Below are 22,666 nucleotides of genomic sequence, written 5' to 3' on the forward strand. Positions count from 1 at the left end.
TCACCATATTAGCTATATTTCCCAACTTCGTCATCTGAAAGTTTGATGACTGATATGTATGAATTCAGTAAATTAATGATAAAAAAAAAAAAAACCATTTAGTTCATCCAAATCCTCTGGCAAGTTACTAGAGACCTGACTCCATATAGATACTGTTTGGATGTTGTATTAAATCAGCTCTGAATCCATTTTGCTATGTTTTCCTCAAGTCCATATTTCTCTATTAATGAAAGTATCTTCATCTAATCATTTTCACATCTTTATAACATCGTGTTTCATAAAATTAGTGCTGTTTTCTCATTCGTTATCCTTCTCCGGTAACCAAAAAAGGAAATGGGTCTGCTTTGGTTTAAAGTGTTCTTAATTATCTCATAGAACTCCTAATATAGACCACCTTGTATTTTCAGTGCTTAAAAACCTTCTGACAAGTAATCTATCTGGTTGAAGATCAACATCATAATTAAATTTTTAACAAAATTGAAATCATAGTCTTATTTTTCTCTATTCTAGCACCTTTCTCTGTAATATCTGAGATCACACAGATTCTTTAATAATATCAACAGATTTTTTAGTGCAATCATGGTCGGTTATTGCATTGCAAGTGAACACATTTCTAATGAGATGAAGGTTGTTTGGTATATTTTTATACATTTCACATTGACTGTACATTGTATGCCATATAGCTTCTTAAATCAGCATGCCAGTATAACCCACTTATAACATTAGTGAGCAAATGAGGATTTAGCTCAAGTTTATGACTGTTCACTAAAAAAAAAAATCAAAGCTCATGTTTTCCAGAAGAGAGATTGTGAAGATTTAGTTTATTTGCTTAACCAGTGTTAACCAGTGAGCCTATTTTTGAGAATCTTCAAGTAGAAAGAGATGAATATTTAAATTCTAATGAAGTTGCCTATAATTTAGTCATCAGAAAGAAAAGAGCTGATAAATACTGCTGACTGTCATGTCATTATTACTTCATACTATGTGTGTTTATACATATAAATCACTTAATAATTTGTTTAATTGAAAAATGTGTTTTATTATTTCCCCATCATAAAACCATTTGTTAATACAAAATTGCTGCTTCATTAAAAAGTTTGTACTCATTAAAAATTATTTTTCTCTAGAAGATATGAAATTGCATTCTTAGAAAACAAGTTAATAATTGGATATTCTCAATTTTCACTCCTTTCCTCTTATAAGCAAGCCTCTTTCTTTTGCAAACGTGAAATGGGTGATGAATGTTTTAGAATTAATTTAGCATGTGGACTAAATATATAGAGAACCAATTTTCTTACATAATGTTCTGTTTCAGCTCAAGAAATTATTAAGGGACTCTTTTGTTTATTAAACCATCTCTGTGTCATCAGTGTTCTTTTGGATGTTATAGCACAGAGTAAGTGAGACCAATTATATGGATTCAGTCCCAAAGCAGGCCAGCCAGCCTCTCTCTTATCCTCTGTAGTAATAACAACAACTAGATGTCATTTATTAGACACTAAGGATGTCAATTAAAGTTACCACATTTAATCCCAAAAGAAACCCATGTAAACCTCTGATATTCAGTGAGGTTTAGTTGACTTTCCCAAGGATACAAAGCTTGTTAAGTAGTAGAAGCAGATTTTGAATATAATTGTGACTTAAAGATTCCTGCCTTTACTACAGCATTATATTATACCATCATTGACCATGGAACCTTAACAATAGCCAGCCTTCTTACAGATGTGTGCCATTCATCATAGAATTGTCTGGGCCAGAAATTGTAAGCCAATCTCCTTCATTAGAGTTATAACTGACAAGTACATGTACTGGCATCTGTGAATCAGTTGTGCCACAAATGATTTCACATAAGGCATAAAATAAAACTGAAGATGAAGCCCTAGAGAAACCAGTATTGGCAAACAAAAGTAAGAAGTCTAGTGAAGGAGATTAATGAGGAATAGTTGACGGAGTATGGTGTTCATGGAGAAAAATTTTAAGAATGAGCAAGCTCATAAAAATAATAACTTCTAATAATTATTAATTACTCTGTGTCAGATATATTAATTACTCTGTGTCAGATATTACTTTTTACTCATTTAAGTCCTCCAGTGACTTTGCTTTGCTTTTTAGGTGAATATAATGAAGCACTGAAACTTCAGTTTGCCCAAAAGTACCCGGTGATAGGTGTCAGAGCTAGAATTATAGACCCAGAAAGGCTAGATTCTCAGTCTGTGCACTTTACCAGCATGCTATACTGCCATTTTGAATTGTCACATATCCAGAAAAGCCTGCTGAGTTAATGACTGAAAATTACCCATTGGATCCAGTATTTGAAAATTTAAGGATGATACCTGATTGTTCTTGGTTTGAAGAGAAAATAAATGGTGAGAAAATGGAAATATTGAGAGAAAAAAAAGTTTCTGGCTAAAAGGGAATGTGAGAGAAAGAATGTAGTAGCTAGGGGAATGCAAGGACTTAGGGAGAGAGTGTGTCTCTCTATCTCTTTTTAGAGAGAATAACTAGAGAGAGGATAACTTGAACGTGTTTTTAGCCACAACAGTAAAAGATGCAGGAGAGAAAAAGAAAAAGGTGATTGACTAAAATCCCCATGTGAAATAAAGGAAATAAAGAAGTAATACATTCAACGTTGTAATTCATTCGACTTTCTAATTCATTCAACTTTCCTGTATTAAAAGCCTGCCATGTGCCAGGCCCTGCACTTGTTGCTGTGTACATGGAGGTGAGAGAAAACAACATAACCCAGCCTTCAAGGGTGGAGTGAATTAACAGAAACCTTAGCCTTGAAGAAGAAAAGAGATGTGTCCTCTAAGTAGTTCAGTGAAAGAAGCAAATATGAATTCTTCTGTTTTATAAGTGAAATAGCCTTAGATTTTTGGGGACCTTATCTATGCTCACCTTGGTTCATATAGCAGAGATATAATGTTCAAAGTTAGAGAGCTGTGATGACCCAAGTATCAGAATGTGGTTTTGAGAATCAATAGGGATGCTAGTTTAGATAAAAAAGGGAAAAGAGGGCATGTTCCTCAGCCTAGTCCAGACCTTCTGAATCATAATGTCTAAAGATGGGAGCTGAATATTTTGAACAAACTGCCTAGGTGATTCTTCTGCACTCTGAAGATTAGTACCCCTGCCCTAATCATTGATGATGGAACTCAGCATTGGTTTCAGTCTGACAGACAATTATTATATCCCCTGTCCTATTTACTCTCAAAATTACTGTCACTTATGGAGACCTGGTGATAAATATGTAGACATTTAATTTAATCAAGGCATAAAAGTTTTGCTTCTTTTTCATTCCTATTTTCTGCCTTATTTAACATTTTGTGGATCTCAATTGAGCTATAAGTGAATGAATTTCACTTCTTTACAGTGAATTCCCGAGATATGCCTATTCAGCAGTGAGTAGTAAATGGTTCAACATGAGCTGTTCCTTATGTAAACATACAAAAGGCCTGACCCAGACTAAATCAATTTAAAAAGGAAAACATTAAAGCTATGTTTCCTGTTATATACTTAAAGTCTTCTTTGGTTCCTTATGATTACATTATTGACCAGCTATTGCAGACTTTAGTTTATCCTCCTACACCACCTGCTGAATGGTTCAAATGGTATGGGATAAGAGTTTCGGAAGGGCAAAGCAATTACAATTATAACTCCTACATTGTAGCCAATAAAGCAGCTTTTTGTGCTAAGGGTAAGGAAGTCATGGGCTTCTTGATTCACCCCCTTTCCTGATTTGAATTGCTACAAGGTTTTAAAGGCTGCAATAAGGAGACAGCAAAGTTCATAGAGCTTTTAGAAGTATGTGAAGTTGAGACCAGAAAATTTAAGTCCTGTTTATGATAGCAAACATTTCTAGGAAACATTTAATTAGTAAATGAAACAACAATATAAGGCTTTTTTATTATAAGATGTTTACATTGTATTTTTTTAAGGCAGACATTGTTAATATTAGGCATTCTGGTCCTCACCATAGGGCCAGCTATAGTCCTTTACCTATGATTAGCTACTTAGTAAAGTATCATTCTATTAGAATTCTTTGCTCTAATTATTCTGCAATTGTTATTTGTGCTAGAAAAACTTGGTGTACTAAATCAAAGTTCTCTTGAATAAAATATACTTTCATTTTTGGCATTGTAATCAGAATGTTTTTCACTGCTACCAGTCTTATTTTTAAGTTATAATGTTCTTTGCTTAGGGAAAATAGCATTTTAAAAGTTGTAAAATTGTAAAATGATTTTCAATCTTTGAAAAAATAAAAGTAAATTATTTGTGAATCGTGTATCTGTAACCATTTACCAAAAACTTTTTAAAAACTCTAGTGTGCCATGAGATGTGAAATATCTTTCAGAAGACATCTTGCATTAATAATGCTTAATGAAAGTTAATGTACCCCATAAATTTATACATTATGATTTTTCATTAAAAATAAAAATTTTGAAAAGCTAGCATATGGTATTTGAAAACATTTTGAATATGTTTTCTTAATTTCATATTGAAAAAGCAAAAATGCTTTTAATATTTCATAATAACTAATTGGTTTTAAGTATGTATAGGACAAAACATGAGTATATCTTACACATTAAAAAATAGAGATTAGTGACTATTTCAAGTTAAGGGAAAAAATCCTCCTATTTTTTGGAAAATGAAGTAAATCAGTGCATTACTACTGTATTTTCTTATAACGATAAAGAAAAATAAATCTTGGGGATTATGTAATAAGAAAGAAAAATTAAATTTTTATCCGCCTAAAAAAAACTATCCTGTATTTGTTTTATTAGAGAAAAATTAAACCAAACTTGTAAATTTTATACATATTAGCTAATTCTTCAAAATATAATATTTTATTAACTCAAACCAATAAGCTAAATGGTCTACCTTTATAATTTGTAATAGAAATTTTCATTTGTACTTGGAAAACTATCTACAGAGGAGATACATTGATGTTTCCTGGTTTTGATAGCTCAGGAGACTAAGATTGTTGAAGAAACTGTTTTAAAGATGCAAGAATATTTTTATTTTGCCTAAATTTTCCACAATAAACTAACCAGCATACTGTTAAAACACTGTTAAGTTGATGAAACAGATCAAATTAGAAAATGTGGGTAGAATTCATTGAGTTTGATTTATTAAATTGAGTACCACTGGTGTTCTCTGCTCAGCTGTTGTTTCTTTTTAGAATCCTAGTACGTGCTTTATCCAGCTAAGTCTGTCTTATTCTCACTTTCCAGTCATTTTACTTCTATCTGACATTTTATACAGAGTCTGAGGAAAGATTTCAAAGTAGGATTTGTTTTTTTTTCCTGACAATTTTTGAAGTTTTTATGATGTGATGACTTCTGTGACAGGCTCTCTATATATTATCTCACTTAATTTTCATAATTAAGACAGAAACCCAGGTTTTTCTCTCCTCGGCTATTGTGCTACTACAGAATTTATGCAACCTATTTGGCACGGGAGAAAATGCCAGTTTGCAAGGCAAGCCCATCTTGTGGGCTGCACCTCTTCCTCAAACACTGGGCCTCATACAAGTCTCTGATAGTTGGTACAAAAGGGCCTGTCTTTGGCTGGAAACCTCCATGCCTTATACCATTGCTTTCTCCCCTGCCTCTCTCCAGGCCTGCTGTTCAGAGCCTTTTCAAGGTTTCTAGATGTGCTACTGCCTCATACCTTTCAGCCTTTGAACCTGCTATTTCCTCTGCTGGAGATTCTTTCTTGTATGAAATGAGATAACTGGGCTTTTTTGAACTTGCTTCTATGTTGCCTTCCTCTTTCCTGGGCCTCCCAAGTCTGGGTCAGGTGTCCCTTCTATGTGCTTCCAATTTTATTTTATACATAACTTTTTGGAGTATTAAGTGTTGTATAGTTGCCTCTAAATCCCACATTAGACTGTAAGTGTTATGAGGGCAGGGACCATCCAGGGACCTATTATTCTTAGGGCCTATCACAATACCTAACATACAGTGCCCAATAAATAATGCAAGTCAGGTCACTGGAGGAAGGGCTGTTTTGATAGAAGAATATAATTTTGACAGTCCTGACTAAGGCTATGAGTAGGGAAGAACCTGGTTGCCTTCTACCACTTACTACTTTACTAGCAGTTTTATTTTGTAACAATATGGTTTTAAAATAGAGTAATTTTCATGTAGAAAAGAGTTATAGAAAAAGTAATGTTATATTTGGTAGGAGAAATTGGAGGACACCATATTAATAGAAATATCTTCTAGGGACAGTGACGACTAGGAGAGATTTTTTTTTTCACAGTAAGCCGTAAAATCTTTGTTGCTATAAATCTTTCCATTCATTTAACTATTTAATCTTCACAACATCCTAGTTATGTTTCCTTTTTTCTTGCAAATATAGTTTATTTTGCCTTCTATCTTTATCTTTTTTCCCCTTTAATGCTATAAATTTGTCTATTTTTGGCTTTGTTGATCTTCTTTTTTATTGTGCTCTATATCCTTCCCTCTTTCTTTTAGTTTATTCTACTTTTTATGTTCAGCTTATTGAGCCTTTTTTATTTGCTAAAACTAGTATTTTAGACAATAAATTTTCCTGTAAGTGCCACTTGAACTGCATCCTACAACGTTTAATGCATAACATTTGCTTTTAAGTATTAACTTTTATTATGATTTTTTTGACCAGTGGATGACTCATTTAGAAGTGTGTTTTAAAATTTCTAAACATAGGCAGTTTTGTGAATTCTCTTCTTTAATAAAATATCTAACTGAATTGTATTGTGCTCAGAGGATACAGTCTATATGATACTAATTCACTGAAATGTACTGAGGCTAGCTTTATGGCCTAGCAGGTGGTCGGATTTTATAAATGTTCCTGTGTGCTTGAGAAAAATATGTATTCTCCAGTTGTCAGATACTGTGTTCTGTAAATGTTCACCTCATCACACATATTATGTTTTTCAATTTTTCTGTATTTTTTTTCTTACCTGCTTAGAGGGTTAAAGTTTTCCACCATGGAGGGCAGATTTGTCAGTTTCTCCTTGTAGAGCTATCAGTTTTTCTTTTATATATTTTGAGGCTCTTTTTACAAATAAATTTAGAATTGTCTTAACCTCCAAATGTACTGAATCTTTTGTCTTCAGGCAGTAACTCTATTTTTAAATAAAGTCTATGTTGTATAATGTAATGTAAATATAATTACTTAAGTTTTTTGTCAAATGTTTGCTTAGTATATATTTTTGCATATGTTGACTCTTTCTGTGCCGTAAAGTTTTAGGTGTGTCTCATAAAAAAACAGAATATTAATTGATTTATTGAAGGCAATCTGACAGTTTTTATCTTTTAATGGGAGAGTTTAAATTATTTATATTTATGCTGATTATTATGTTTGGATTTTTATTTGTATCTTCTTCTTAGGTGCTTCCTACTTGCCCAACTTTGGTTTTTCATTTCTGACATTCTAATTTTTATTTATTTGGAAGTTATGTGTTCCATATCTGTTATTTTAGTGGCTACTCTAGCTATGTTAACATGTGTACTTAACAGAAGTCTGAAGTTAATATCTTTTTCTTCTTCTTCAACAATACAAGAAACTTAGAACATTTTATCTCAAATTATCTGGTCCCCTTATTTATATATTATTATCCAGTGTCTTATTTTTGGCCTGTTTTCTCATCACAATTTAGACATCATTATTATTAATTTAAACATAATATATGTTTAGACTTACTCATATATTTACCAGTGTCTTCCTTATGATTATTTCTTGGGATACTTTGGGCTGCCTGGATTTAGGGCTTGGCATTTTTCAATAATTGTGGAATAATTATAAGATATTATCTCTTCAAATATTGCCTCCTCCTTGTTCTGTGTATTACCTCCCTCAAGCTTTAATTAAGTATTTTTTAGACTTTCTCTCTCTATTCTCCATGAATCTTAACCTTCTTTCATTTATAGTATTTCTTTGACTCTTTGGATTAAATTCTGGATTTCACTGGATCTTTCTTTTAATTCACTATCACTTTAGCTGGGCTTAATCTGCTTGAGTTTTATTTTTTTTCTCATTTGTAGTTCTACATGGTTCTTTTTAAAGTCTTGTTCTCTGCTCATATTTTGAAGATGTTTTTTTACTTTTTAAATAATTATTTTATATTTTATGTTTGCTAGTCTGTCCATTGTTACTGCTGTTGTGTGAATTGTGAATTTTGTCTGTGAGTGTCTCATTTCACTTGGAACCTGATCTTTGGAAGTTCTTTGAGTTGAAATTTATTTCATCCCAAGAGATTGTGCTTTTACTTTTGCCTTTACATGTCATCTGGCAGCACTGTCTACCTGGAGCTAGACTGTCCAGACTGAATTTTTGTTCATACCATATTTGAGACTCAAACTTCCAAGTCCTGGCTCATGATTGCAAAATCTTGGAACATTGCTTTTGGTTTGGGTTTTGTGGGTTGGTTGGTTTTTATTTTGTTTTGTTTTGTTTTTCCTCTTTACCCATTAGTAAGGTAAAGACAGGTAAGTTGATAAATTACCTTGTCCATTTCTACATGAGCATAATGAGAACTGTTGCTTTAAAAAATATATTTTGAAATATAGATTCATAAAGAATTACAAAAAATATTTGGAGAATTCCTGTGTGCACTTTACCCAGTTTCCCTCAATGGAAACGTCTTGTATAACTATAGTACAATATCAAGACCAGGAAGTTGACATCAGTACAATCAATACACAGTTGTATTCAGATTCTGCCAGTTTTACATGCACTTATTTGTGTTAATGTATATAGTGCTCTATGTACTTTTGTGACACGTAGATTCATGTAACCACCATCACAATCAAGATACAGAACTGTCCTATCACCACAGAGCTCCCTAGAAGGGCTGTTTCTAATTCACCCTTTCACTATTGGTGACCCTTGGTGATCTCAGCTTTATGTGAATTGTCTTCTATTAAATAGATTCATCATTTGCGTGAGCCCTGAGCTTCATCTCCTCCTGTGCAGTTAACAGAGCAGAAAATCAGTGTCTGCAGGATTTAGCAGAAAACCTTAGAGTAAAAGCCAGCTTTGGCAGGTGCTTATTTATCATGGTTCCTGGTTTCACATTATTTGGGAGACTTTCCAGCTTCTGTTATTCTGTTATTGGTGTTGGCTCCAGGATGTGTCTGAAAAAATACTTTAAATTTGTTAAAGCAATTTGGTTATGAGAGCCAGGAGGTTCATTCAGAGTTTCTAATATGCCATATTCAGAAATAGGTGATACTAGAAATGTTAAGGAATATTTATCTTTATCGTTTTCATTGCAGTTCATTCATAGAGAAGTGGATTTTGTTTTATCTTGATACTTGTGCATCTGTGATTAGTTGGTGATTTAAATATGCTGTTCATTCAGAATCACATAAGATAATATACTTCCATAATAGTCATAAAATCTATAAGGTACTTTATGAATAGTTTTTCAATTACACATATATTTTATTTATCTTTATAATAGTCATATCAAAATAGCTAAAGCATAGAGAAGTTAAATAATTTCTGCAAGCTCATGATCATTGGAAAATCTGAGACTAAAACTCACATAAATCAACTGCTTATCCTACTTTCCCCAACTGAGATTTGGAAGGTTTTGCAATTAACTTTTAAGTTGGATTTATATACTCAAATATTATAAATTACTCTGAATTTTTTCAAATCAAGTATGTCACATATATGTCAATATATCAAATATATAATTTAATTTTAAAAGCAAGCAATAAGAAAAAATATAGAAATACTAATCCTAATCCCTAAAAGTTTGAGATTTGAAAATTACCATTTTTGGAAGTATCTGGCTGTCACTCAAAGTGGAAAGTATTTTTGCATAGGGAAGAAGAACCTGTGGGAAATAATTGATAAATGATGACAGGAGAAACATAGCTTAATTTAAGTCCAAAAAAAAAAAAAGAGGGAAATTTCAAGCCTAAAAGCAATGAAAAACTCTGATGAAACTCGGTGTTTTTGTGATTGTAATCTTGTAATTATACAGATTTTCCCATGTGTCAAGGGAAATAGGAAAACGGTTGTTTACATTGGGATTACGTTGATTTGTCTTTTAATATAGCACTAATTTTGTTTTCATTTTTTTTCCTTCAAAGGTATTCTTAAAGTATTTTAGTTCACCTTAAAAATATGTTTAGGGAGTTTATTTAAAATGTAGAGAGCATTGGCTGTTTTAAAATAAGTAAAAGTAATGTTTATATGGTGAGTAATAATCTAGGGAAATAGGTTAGGCCATCAACTGCCTCAGATATTTGCTGGCTATCAGAATTTATGTGGCCCTGATTCAAAAGTTTAGTGTTTTAAAGACTATGTGCTCTTATTGCTGTGTACAGATAGGTTCTTCACCTGAGATTTGTAAAGATTTATGTCAGTACAAATCAGTGAATTGAAACAGCATTTACCTATTGCTAGATAGTATAGGTAGTTCCTGACCTCAAGAAATGTGTGGTATATTTGGGAAGACTGATAAGTCAATGTGGTATTATTATATTTACAAGCATAGAGAGACCCTAAGAACAGAGATTTGGGAAGGGGGAGTTTGGAGGAAGGGTGATCAGGAAAAGCTTCATAAAGTGATAGGGCCTTTTAAGAATTAACAGAATTACACCAATATTTAAATGAAACTAGAACATTCTTCTACAGAGAGACTCTCAAAATGCCTCTCCTTCCTACCCCACTTCATTCATTCCTTTTCTGTTTACCTTAAGGCAAATTGAAAGGATTAATGGCCCACTTATGAGCCCTATTTCTAATGCAGTTATTGAGTTTGTATAAAATTTTAGTTCACCTTTCCTGTAATTTTTCTAAGTTAGAAAACACAGATCCAGCTCCTACCTTAGGAATCATCCTCAGTTAAGGATTAATTCTAATCCTTAGAATTCTAATCCTTAGAATTAATCCTCAGTTAAGGATGAATTCTAATCCTTAGAATTATCCTCAGTTTCTCTGGCTCCTGCTATGGCTTGTTGACCAGTGGCTATTTGTTCCCCTTTTCCCCTGTTCATAACTCCTTCTGACATCTCACTACCTGAGCCACTTGCTTATTCCACTCAGGTCTGCTGCTTGCTTCTCTCTTCACTTGAACTAATTAATGTCAGCCCTCACCTTGCCTGGCCCAGTCCTGAGCAGCTGGCCCAGACACCCGCTGTCTTGAGTCTGAGCAGTCATTCACTGTCCATTATCATTTAACCAGCCTCTGGGAGTGCTTGTTCTGACCTCCACACCTTCTTAGTCAACCAAGGCATAAACTGAATCAGATTTTCCCTTTTTCTGTACTTTTCACACTAGGACCCAATACTCTCCCCATCACCTCCCAATAAGAAGTTTCATTAGTGTTCAACTGATGTAATTAACTTAATTGTATTTTTTCTAATGTCTGTAATTTAAGCTTTTAAAAATATTTCCACGAGTAAGGCTATTTTTATTCTCTTTGTTATTTCAACTTCTGATAAAAACTTTTATGGGGGCCAAATACTATTTTTCTTTTGATCATCTACTTTAAAACTTTTCTGAACCAACAAAACTTAAGAAAAAAGCCCCAAATTCAGGCAGACTTAAGTTTTCTCTGGCTCTCAAACTTTGTGCTTCCCACCCTAACTTATTGCCTTGCTATTTTACTCTAAAACCTTCATGAAAAATTTTATCTATTTACTTCCTTTAATTTAGCTTTACAGATTATTTTATTCATTTACTTAGCAGTGGACCCAATAGGATCAACGTTGTATGTTGCAACTCTATATGGGGCAGTAAACCTCACTGTTATTCTACATCAGAAACCTTGTCATTTCTCAACGACTACATTTGAGTTATATAAAGAATGAAGAGCAAGGGTTGAAGGGGTGAAATAGATTAAGAAGGCTCCATTACCTTTCCTAACAAGAAATCAAAGCTCAGAGGAAAGTAGATGATTAGCAAGGGAAAGGGTTTTGAGTAAAAAACAAAAAACAAACAAACAAAAAATCCTGTATTTGTGTTGTAGTTTTGTCCCATACTAGTTTTGTAACTTGAGCTGTCTTTCAAACTCTGTGAATTATTTTCTCATTGGTAAAAATGGACATAAAATAGAACCTCAGAGCATCTCAGGGATTGAAATCATGTATGTGAAAGTACTTAGAAAAAGAGTAATGTGCCAGGAGTAACATAATAAATCATTATAGTGTAGATTACTGTAAGTGATAAGTTTTGGATATGTTTTCAAGCCATAATATGTGCTAACTTTCTGAAACCTTTTTCATAGATGTGCCCCAGTTTATTCATCAGTAATCCGAAGGAAAAAAATGGTATTGACATTATGTTAGTGAACAAAATAAATATAAAATGGTTATTTTATCTGTTTTCTTGTTTTTATTTTTGTTTTTTTCACTGCCTTTACAGGAGAGCCTTGAACTTAGGAATTCTTCGAGATCCTGGATCAGAAATCGAAGACAGACAATACCAAATAGACCTGCAGTCCATCAATATTGGTACTGCACAGTGGGATCAACTAAAACCAGAGAAGGAAAGTGTCTCAGGAGGGGTGGTAAAAGAGACTGAAAGGAATTCTCAAAATCCAGCCCTTGAGTGGAATATGGCCAGCAGGTAGGAAATGATTGAGAAACTTTCTACTCTTTCTAATACTTCATTGCCAGAATAGTTGGTGATACAATCTTTAGCATGTCCAACCAACCTAAGTATTTTGGTATTGCTTCTGCTTTTCATTATAAACATAAAAAATATTTTGTAATTGTAGCTGATGACTTGGCATGGAAACCTGCTAGTCCTACCAGTGTTACACTGAAATTATTACAAATTTAGGATTATGTTAGCATAGAAAAAAAAAGCTTACTATTTGTTGAAAGAATCTACTTCAGGCTGAAGGATACCCATTTTCTCTTAAAATCTATTGTATTTGGGGCCAATTGTTTGATGTTTAGCCTCTCCTTTTTGCTTATAATAACAAGAAAAAATTAATGAATACTCTGCAAAGTTATGTTTAAGTTAGAGTGTGGGGAAAAACAAGAGTTTCTGGCTCTAGGGTTTTTTCCATCCACTTTAACTAAAAGCAACTATGTTCATAGATCTTTTTTAATTTTTTTATTTTAATAGTTTTTTGGGTACAGGTAGTTTTGGGTTACATGTATAAGTTATTTAGGGGTGATTTCTGGGATCTTGGTACACCCATCACCTGAGCAGTATACACTGAGTCCAATATGTAGTCTTTTATCCCTCACTCCCCTTCCTCACCACCCCCACCCCTGAGTCCCCAAAGTCCATTATATCATTCTTATGACTTTGCATTCTCATAGCTTAGCTCCCACTTATAAGTGAGAATATATGATACTTGGTTTTCCATTCCTGAGTTACTTCCCTTAGAATAATGGCCACCAGTTCCATCCAAGTTGCTGCAAAAGACATTATTTCATTCTTTTTTATGGCTGAGTAGTAGACCATGGTGTATATATACCACATTTTCTTTATCTACTCATTGATTGACGGGCACTTCAATTGTTTACACCTCTTTACAATTGCGAATTGTGCTGCTATAAACATGTGTGTGCATGTGTCTTTTTCATATAATGACTTATTTTCCTTTGAAAAGATACCTAGTGGTGAGATTGCTGGGTTGAATGGTAGTTCTACTTTTAGTTCTTTAAGAAATCTCATAGAAAACATTTTTAAAGGAAGTAGTCCTGAATGTGTACTCTTAACGATTTATAGAGAGTCACTGCCACCTTTCCCAGGCTACTTGTGGTTCTCATCGGAGAAATAGGTAGAATCATTTGCTAGAAAGGCAGTATTAGGCATTAAAGCTACATACCTTTATATTGTAAAACTAGAGGTCTTAATGATTTTAAGAAAGTATTAATTATTTTTCTTCTGCTTTTCTCTTTATAAAATAGAATCAGTAATACCTGTTGCTTGTAACATACCGTGGTGGTTTATTGATTGAATTTCTTGAAAACATCTTCTGAAGACTTTATTGTATGCCTTTTGCAATTCTGATTGCTTGGGTTCTGCCCTTTACTACCAAAACTACATTTGTCCATGTCTTGGCAATAATAATAGCAGCAACATTAATAATGGATTATGCAATGCTTCTCACTTTACCCAATTTATTTAACTTAATTTTCACAATAATGCTACCAGGTAAGAACTGTTATTTTCCCTAATTATACATGAAGAAACTAAGGCCTACAAAAGATAAATAATGTATCAAAAACCAAACAGTAAGATATAGTCTGTACTCCTTAGGTCTTTATATGTGATCTTCTCTGTACCTGTAACTGTCCTAACCCACCCTCTTCACTTGCCTAGCTCCTATCATTTAGCAAGCCTCAGAGTAGATATCATGTTTTCTTTTTATTATTATTATTATTATTATACTTTAAGTTCTAGGGTACATGTGCACAGCATGCAGGTTTCTTACATATGAATACATGTGCCATGTTGGTGTGCTGCACCCATTAACTCATCATTTACATTAGTTATTTCTCCTAATGCTATCCCTCCCCCCTCCCCCCACCCCACAACAGGCCCCCCAGTATGTGATGCTCCCCACCCTGTGTCCATGTGTTCTCATTGTTCAATTCTCACCTAGGAGTGAGAACATGCGGTGTTTGGTTTTCTGTCCTTGCGATAGTTTGCTCAGAATGATGGCTTCCAGCTTCGTCCATGTCCCTGCAAAGGACATGAGCTCATCCTTTTTTATGGCTGCATAGTATTCCATGGTGTATATGTGCCACATTTTCTTAATCCAGTCTATCATTGTTGGACATTTGGGTTGGTTCCAAGTCTTTGCTATTGTGAATAGTGCCACAATAAACATATGTGTGCATGTGTCTTTATAGCAGCATGATTTATAATCCTTTGGGTATATCCCCAGTAATGGGATGGCTGGATCAAATGGTATTTCTAGTTCTAGATCCTTGAGGAATCGCCACACTGTCTTCCACAATGGTTGAACTAGTTTACAGTCCCACCAACAGTGTAAAAGTGTTCCTATTTCTCCACATCCTCTCCAGCACCTGTTGTTTCCTGACTTTTTAATGATCACCATTCTAACTGGTGTGAGATGGTATCTTATTTTGGTTTTGATTTGCATTTCTCTGATGGCCAGTGATGGTGAGCATTTTTTCATGTGTTTTTTGGCTGCATAAATGTCTTCTTTTGAGAAGTGTCTGTTCATGTCCTTCACCCACTTTTTGATGGGGTTGTTTGTTTTTTTCTTTTAAATTTGTTTGAGTTCATTGTAGATTCTGGATATTAGCCCTTTGTCAGATGAGTAGGTTGCAAAAATGTTCTCCCATTCTGTTGGTTGCCTGTTCACTCTGACGGTAGTTTCTTTTGCTGTGCAGAAGCTCTTTAGTTTAATTAGATCCCATTTGTCTATTTGGGCTTTTGTTGCCATTGCTTTTGGTGTTTTAGACATGAAGTCCTTGCCCATGCCTATGTCCTGAATGGTATTGCCTAGGTTTTCTTCTAGGGTTTTTATGGTTTTAGGTCTAACATTTAAGTCTTTAATCCATCTTGAGTTAATTTTTGTATAAGGTGTAAGGAAGGGATTGAGTTTCAGCTTTCTACATATGGCTAGCCAGTTTTCCCAGCACCATTTATTATATAGGAAATCCTTTCCCCATTTCTTGTTTTTGTCAGGTATGTCAAAGATCAGATGGTTGTAGATATGCGGCATTATTTCTGAGGGCTCTATTCTGTTCCATTGGTCTATCTCTCTGTTTTGGTACCAGTACCATGCTGTTTTGGTTACTATAGTCTTGTAGTATAGTTTGAAGTCAGGTAGTGTGATGCCTCCAGCTTTGTTCTTTTTGCTTAGGATTGACTTGGCAATGCAGGTTCTTTTTTGGTTCCATATGAAGTTTAAAGTAGTTTTTTCCAATTCTGTGAAGAAAGTCATTGGTAGCTTGATGGGGATGGCATTATATCTATAAATTACCTTGGGCAGTATGGCCATTTTCATGATATTGATTCTTCCTACCCATGAGCATGGAATGTTCTTCCATTTGTTTGTATCCTCTTTTATTTCATTGAGCAGTGGTTTGTAGTTGTCCTTGAAGAGGTCCTTCACGTCCCTTGTAAGTTGGATTCCTAGGTATTTTATTCTCTTTGAAGCAATTGTGAATGGGAGTTCACTCATGATTTGGCTCTCTGTTTGTCTGTTATTGGTGATTAGGAATGCTTGTGATTTTTACACATTGATTTTGTATCCTGAGATTTTACTGAAGTTGCTTATCAGCTTAAGGAGATTTTGGGCTGAGACGATGGGGTTTTCTAAATATACAATCATGGTAGACACGTTTTCTAGGAAGCCTTCCCTGAGCCTGTCACAAGACAAAGTTAAGTCGCATTTGTGTGTGCTCCTGACACATCACTTAACATATTTTATTCTAATTACTTATATAACTACCTCTGGATCCTGAGGACAGAGATCATCGCCATCATGTTCATTGATTTATGCCTAGAACATAGCACTGCCGTATATAAAATGTATTATTATAGTCCTTCACTGACAAGTGATTGAATGTGCCCCTGAGAAGGGGTGTAAATTTGGGTGAAGAAGCACAGACAGCCAGCCAGGGTAAATTTCAGAGAGGAATGCAATAATGGAGTCATCAGCAAGCAACTTGTATGGCAGCTGGGAAGTGAATATTTTCATCATAAAGGAGGATCTTGGTGGCACACCACAGCATCAGCTACACTAATCATAACCTCTAAATATCATATGATAGCAGCCAGCTTCAAGCCTTCCTATTCCTTATCTTTACACAGTTTTCAGATTTAGGAGGTGCCAGCTTATAAAAGTCACAGGTTATTGTGTCTTAAAAATCACAAATTCTGTCATAACAAAGAACATGAGCCTTATTTTTCTAGGAAATTTTATGGCCACCTAGCCTTAGTTGTATCTCTCCTATTTGTTTTTTAATTCATTTAACTTATGGTTTGTGTATGTGTGTGTGTTTCAATAATTTATGGAGATAAATTCACATAACATAAAATTAACCATTTAAGGTGAACATTTAGTGGCATTTAGTACATTTACAATATTGAGCAACTACCACCTCTGTCTAGTTCCAAAACATTTTCTTCATCCCAAAGTAAAACCCCTTGCCTGGTAGGCAGTTTGTCTCTATCTTTCTCCCTCCTTCCAGTTCCTAGCGACCACCAATCTGCCTCTAAATTAACCAATCTGGATTTATCATGTCTATATGAATTTATGTATTCTGGAGATTTTATATAAATAGAATCATATGATATGTGACCTTTTATATCTGGCCTCTTTCACTTAGCATACTGTTTTGTATATTCATCCAAATTGTAGCATGTATCAGTACTTCATTCTTTTTATAGCCAAATAATATTCCACTGTGTGTATGTAAGTGATCTATGATTTATAATGGGTCAACTTAAGATTTTTCAACTTTATGATGATGCAAAAATAATAATGCATTCAGTAGAAACTGTACTTTGCGTACCTGTACAGCCATTCTGGTTTTCACTTTCAGTACAGTATTCAATAACTACATGAGATATTCAGTGTTTTAGTATAAGCTAGGCTTTGTGTTAGATGATTTTGCCCAACCAAGGCCAATGTAAGTGTTCTGAGCACATTTAAGATAGGCTAGGCTAAGCTATGATGTTTGATTGGTTAAGTGTATTAAATACATTCTTGACTTATGATGCATTCAACTTACAGTGAGTTTATCAGGATATAACCCCATTATGAGTTGAGGATCATCTGTACACTACAATTTGTCTATCCATTTATCCATTGATGGACATTTGAGCTGTTTCTGCTTTTTGGCTACTGTGAATAATGTTGCTATGGATATTGCTGTACAAGTACCTGTTTGAGTACCTGTTTTCACATATTTGGGTATACACCTAGGAGTGGAATTACAGGGTCATATGGCAATTTTATGTTCAGCTTTTTGAGAAACTGCCAAACTCTTTTCAACCATAAAATGGCTGAACCATTTTGTATTCCCACCAGCAATGTTTGAGGGTTCGTTTCTCCACATTCTTACTAATACTTACTTTTCTTTCTTTCTTTTGTTTTGTTTGTTTGTTTTTTGGTAAGCTAACACATCATCCTACTGGGTGTGAGGTGGTACATCGTTGTGGTTTTCACTTACATCTCTATAATGATTAATGACCTTGAGCAGCTTTTTGTGTGCTTGTTGGCTGTTTGTGTATTTTCTTTGGAGAAAAGCTTATTTGTCTTTTGCCCCCCCACCCCAACCCCACGCTTTTTTGAGACAGAGTCTTGCTCTGTCACCCAGGTTGGAGTGCAGTGGCATGATCTCAGCCCACTGTAACCTCTGCCTCCTGGGTTCAACCCATTTTCCTGCCTCATCCTCCCAAGTACCTGGGATGACAGGCACCTGCCACTGTACCCTGCTAATTTTTGTATTTTTAGTAGAGATGGAGTTTCACCAGGTTGGCCAGGCTGGCCTCAAACTTTTAACCTCAAGTGATCCACCAGCCTTAGCCTCCCAAAGTTCTGGAATTACCAGTGTGGGCCACCGCACCTGGCCTTTTGGCTAATTTTTAATTGAGTTGCTTGACTTCTTGTTGATGAGTTGTAAGAGTTCTTTATTTATTCTAGATGCTATACCCTTATCAGATATATAATTTAGAAATTTTTTTTATAATGGAATTTTTTTGTTTATGGTATGAGGTAAAGGTCCAATTTCATTTTTTAACATATGGGTTTCTGGTTGTCCTGTCATCATTTACTAAAGATACTAGTCTTTCCCCATTGAATGATCCTGTCACCCTCATCAAAAATTGACAAAGACTTTTGATGGCTGTGTGTGGTCAAAAATTAACAGAATTCTGATGGCTTACGCTTGTAATCCTAACACTTTGAGAGGCCAAAGCGGGAGGATCGCTTGAAGCCAGGAGTTTAAGATCAGCCTAGGCAACATAGTGAGACCTTGTCTCAACAACAACAACAAAATTTTTTTAATTAGCAGGGCATGGTGGCATGCACCTACGGTCCTAGCTGCTCTTGAGGCTGAAGCAGGAGGATCAGTTAAGCCCAGGAATTCAAGGCTGCATTGAGCTTTGATCATGTCACTTCACCTCCATCCTCATCAACAGAGCAAAACCCTGTCTCAAATAAATAAATGAGTAATAAAAAATAAAGACATTTAAATGTCTAGTGTATGCCATCAAAGGTCTTTTACACTGGAGAAACAAAATGAAATAATTTCTAATATTATTCTAATATATGTCCTGTAAGAAGTTCAGCATCCAATCAAAGAAACAGACTTGCTATTTAACTATTAGAGTGCAGTGTGAAGAATGCCATGATAGACAAATATAGCATAGTTAGGCTTACAGAAGAAACACATCCAAATCAAGATAAATATATTCCATATACATAGGAGATCTTAGGCACAGTCACATAAGCAAAAAGATAAATTAATGCAAAGTTGACGTAGGTACAAAATAGTCAATCATTCATTTCACTTTTTAAAAGAAAAAAAAAAGAGAAATGAATGATTAACTCTATCAGTGGGGTTTCAGAGAAGGTTTCACAGAGTGCATGGCTTCTGAACTTATTTCCACAGAGTATGGGTGCCTGCAGAGTAGAGGGAGCATTCTGAAGAAGGAAGCAGTAGATCCAGAGGCTAGAAGTATTAAAGTGTGGCATGTTTTACCCGGCACATAATGTCATTCTTGGCACATAACAGATACCAAACAAAGGCTAAGTTCATTAATGACAGAGTAATGGTTAAGTAGAGCCAACTAATCAAGAAACTGAATGTGAATGTTTATGAGAGATATTCATTCGAATAAAAACAGAAAAATTTAGATCTGTTGTAGCTTAGTTCTGATGATTAATCTTGACAGACGTATAAATAGGACCTTAATATAATTCTGTTTCTGAATAGGTAATATAGATGAAATTCAAAAGATACAGTGAAGAATAATGTGTTTACTTCCCTGACCAATATTAAATGGCAACCTTTATAATGATTTTCATTCATTCCTCTGGGTACATTACTCAAATTTTGTCTTTAATTGTGATGTGCCTCTATGTGTATGTTGTGGGGAGTGGGGAGTAGAGAAGTTAAGTGTAGAGAATCATCAGATTTTAAAACTTTAAGATCTTCTGTTCCTAAAACCTTGATTTTTTTTAATCCAAAGGAATATATCATGGTTTAATTAAGGCAGCAGAACTAATAGAGTATTACAGAGTAAGAGATTCATTTTAGGCATAAAATCTTACCCAGTTGTAGAAAAAGCTGAGAAGTAAGGGTCCAGAAGAGGGAGTTGAAGGATCAAAGTCACAACCAACCCTCCTGAAGCACTTGACCTGGTTAAAAACTTTGGAGCTTTCAAGGGAACCTGGGAAACATCCAGCAGCACATCCAGCTGGTGGACTGAAACCACCCGAAAGCTGGTAGACATGAATGGGAGGCTGTGGTCTCTGCATCTGGGGTAAGGCCGGGAGGCTGGAGTTGCTGTTGTTCAGCAGGGCCAAGAGTCAGGAAGAAGAAGTGGTCACAGAGACAGGAAAAGTGAGAACAAGCTAGAATCTGCCAGCACCTTTCCATTGGTCTTTCACTGCATTTAAAACATGAAGACTTGCAAAGAATATTGGCTATTATTTCCCTCCATCTCCAAAATCTTGTTAAGGTTCCTCTTTTGCAAAACTCTAAACTCTGAATTATTCTTAGGAAGTTGTTATAAAACAAAAACTACAGTAAACTAAATTTGAAGTGGTTCTTTGGCTTGTCCAGTGTCACAAAAAATAGAGCTATGTGTAGAACCTTGGTTTCCTTCCTCTTACTAGTCAACTACTTTTCTTCTGCTCAAGGCTCAGACCTCGTAGGCTTGTGCTAAAATCCATTGTTAGCTAACCACTTTCTTTTTCTTTTTCTCTTAGCAACCATTTTTGCTACATCTGGGTTTATTTTATAATCTGAGGAAATGTACTGATGTCTGCCATGTGCAGTTTGCACATTCAAGTGACTTGCTGCTTTATATGGATACTAGTGCTTTAGGGAGAGGTGGAAAGTTTATCTTATGATTACCTGAAAGTACCACTAAGTCTTAATTCTCCAAGTTAATATTGATATAATTTTCTCATGTATAACATTTAAAGATATAATTCTAATAGACTTTGCAAAAGTACACTTAAAAGTAAATAATTTTGTTTTTATCATAGTACTTTTATTTCTTCCTATCTCTGACTTGATTTTGTTAGGTAATTTATCTTTTAATCTTCATTGTCAGAGAAATAGTTACAGCATATTTGTTTGTTAAAATATTTTTATATACACATAACAAATTACATGTAATACTCTGTGGGCTTTTTTTTACACATACAGAATTTTAAAAATTGTTGTTACTATGTTTGCTTAGCAATCTGACTTTGAATCTGACATGACATATTCCTAAAATTCATCAGTCTTATACTTCTCAGGATTGGTAACATTTAATATGGGGAACCATGGCTATGTGTAGGCATTAAAATTCCTAAACCATATATTTCTAGCTTTATTTCTGAGAGGTTATGACTATTCTCTGTGTCCTTAGATCTCTTTTATTTTTATTTTTGAGACTATTCCCCAAATGTTCACACTGCACAGGACCCCCAGCATAGTTTGATTAGTGATTAATCAAACATGAGATTTTTTCCAGAATTGCATCTGGAATTGTAGGTAGGAATATGGAAGGAAAGAAGTTTTCTTTGTTTTAAATTTTCAACCTGAAAAACATCACTTTTATCTTACTAATTTGTGAGGACATCAAGCTAAGACCTAAGCAAAATTTGGGCACAGTGACTCACGCTGGGCACAGTGGCCTCTCACTACTTTGGGAGGCCAAATCTAATTCTCATACTTTGTAGGTTAATGCCTAGATTGACCTAAACCTACTTGAATGATATGGTTTTATAATTTCCTTAAACCTTACCATGCCTTTACATGAAAAATGTGATTTTTTCTTCCTGCCTAAAAAGTTCCTGGAAAGTGAGTGGGAAGGAAAGGATTCATGATACAACAGGAGGCAGCAGTTGGTTTTTCATGCTTAGCAGCCAGCAGATATCTTCTTCCTTACATGTTGGCTGAGAGTGTCCTGTGGCAATATAAAAAGATGGTGTAGATATAACAGGACAGAGATCTTGTCTTGCCTGGTCTTACTCTTCTTTATATCTTAGTGTAGTTACTGACTGATATAGTAGGCACTAAAAAATAAGAAAATGTTTAAATTGTATATAATCATCATGGTAGCATATGATAAAATTTTAAAATCTTCTATATTTTCAATTACTTTACAGTCATCTTACAGCTAAGATGGATACATAGATAATGCCTTGATTCATTGAAACCCAACTGACCAAAGCCCTAAATAGCCAGTTTCCCTCCTATGGAGTTTTCTTTTTTTCCTTTTTTTTTTTTTTTTTTGAGATGGAGTCTCACTCTGTCGCCCAGGCTGGAGTGTAGTGGTGCAGTCTCGGCTCACTGCAATCTCCACCTCCTGGGTTCAAGCAATTCTCCTGCCTCTCAGCCTCCTGAGTAGTTGGAATTACAGGCATGTGCTGCCATGCCCAGCTGATTTTTGTATTTTTAGTAGAGACGGGGTTTCACCATGTTGGCCAGGCTGGTTTTGAACTCCTGACCTCAGGTGATCCACCAGCCTTGGCCTCCCAAAGTAGTGA

At 34.7% G+C, this 22,666-nt stretch overlaps 1 protein-coding gene across 18 annotated transcripts in view; it reads left to right on the top strand.

Moving 5' to 3' along the window:
• VPS13B (vacuolar protein sorting 13 homolog B) overlaps window positions 1-22,666 on the top strand; it is a 916,166-nt gene that overhangs the window by 568,956 nt on the left and 324,544 nt on the right. For all 18 annotated transcript variants that reach the window (XR_008509424.2, XM_054519206.2, XM_054519208.2 and 15 more), the window contains one exon: window positions 12,373-12,576. Coding sequence is in view for 17 of the 18 variants with exons in the window: in XM_054519206.2 (XP_054375181.2) it covers window positions 12,373-12,576 (204 nt within the window). In the remaining variant the exon portion in view is untranslated. The remainder of the gene's footprint in view (window positions 1-12,372; window positions 12,577-22,666) is intronic.

Source organism: Pongo abelii, chromosome 7 (assembly GCF_028885655.2).
Source record: "Pongo abelii isolate AG06213 chromosome 7, NHGRI_mPonAbe1-v2.0_pri, whole genome shotgun sequence".
In the NCBI taxonomy this organism is placed as follows: Eukaryota; Metazoa; Chordata; class Mammalia; order Primates; family Hominidae; genus Pongo; species Pongo abelii.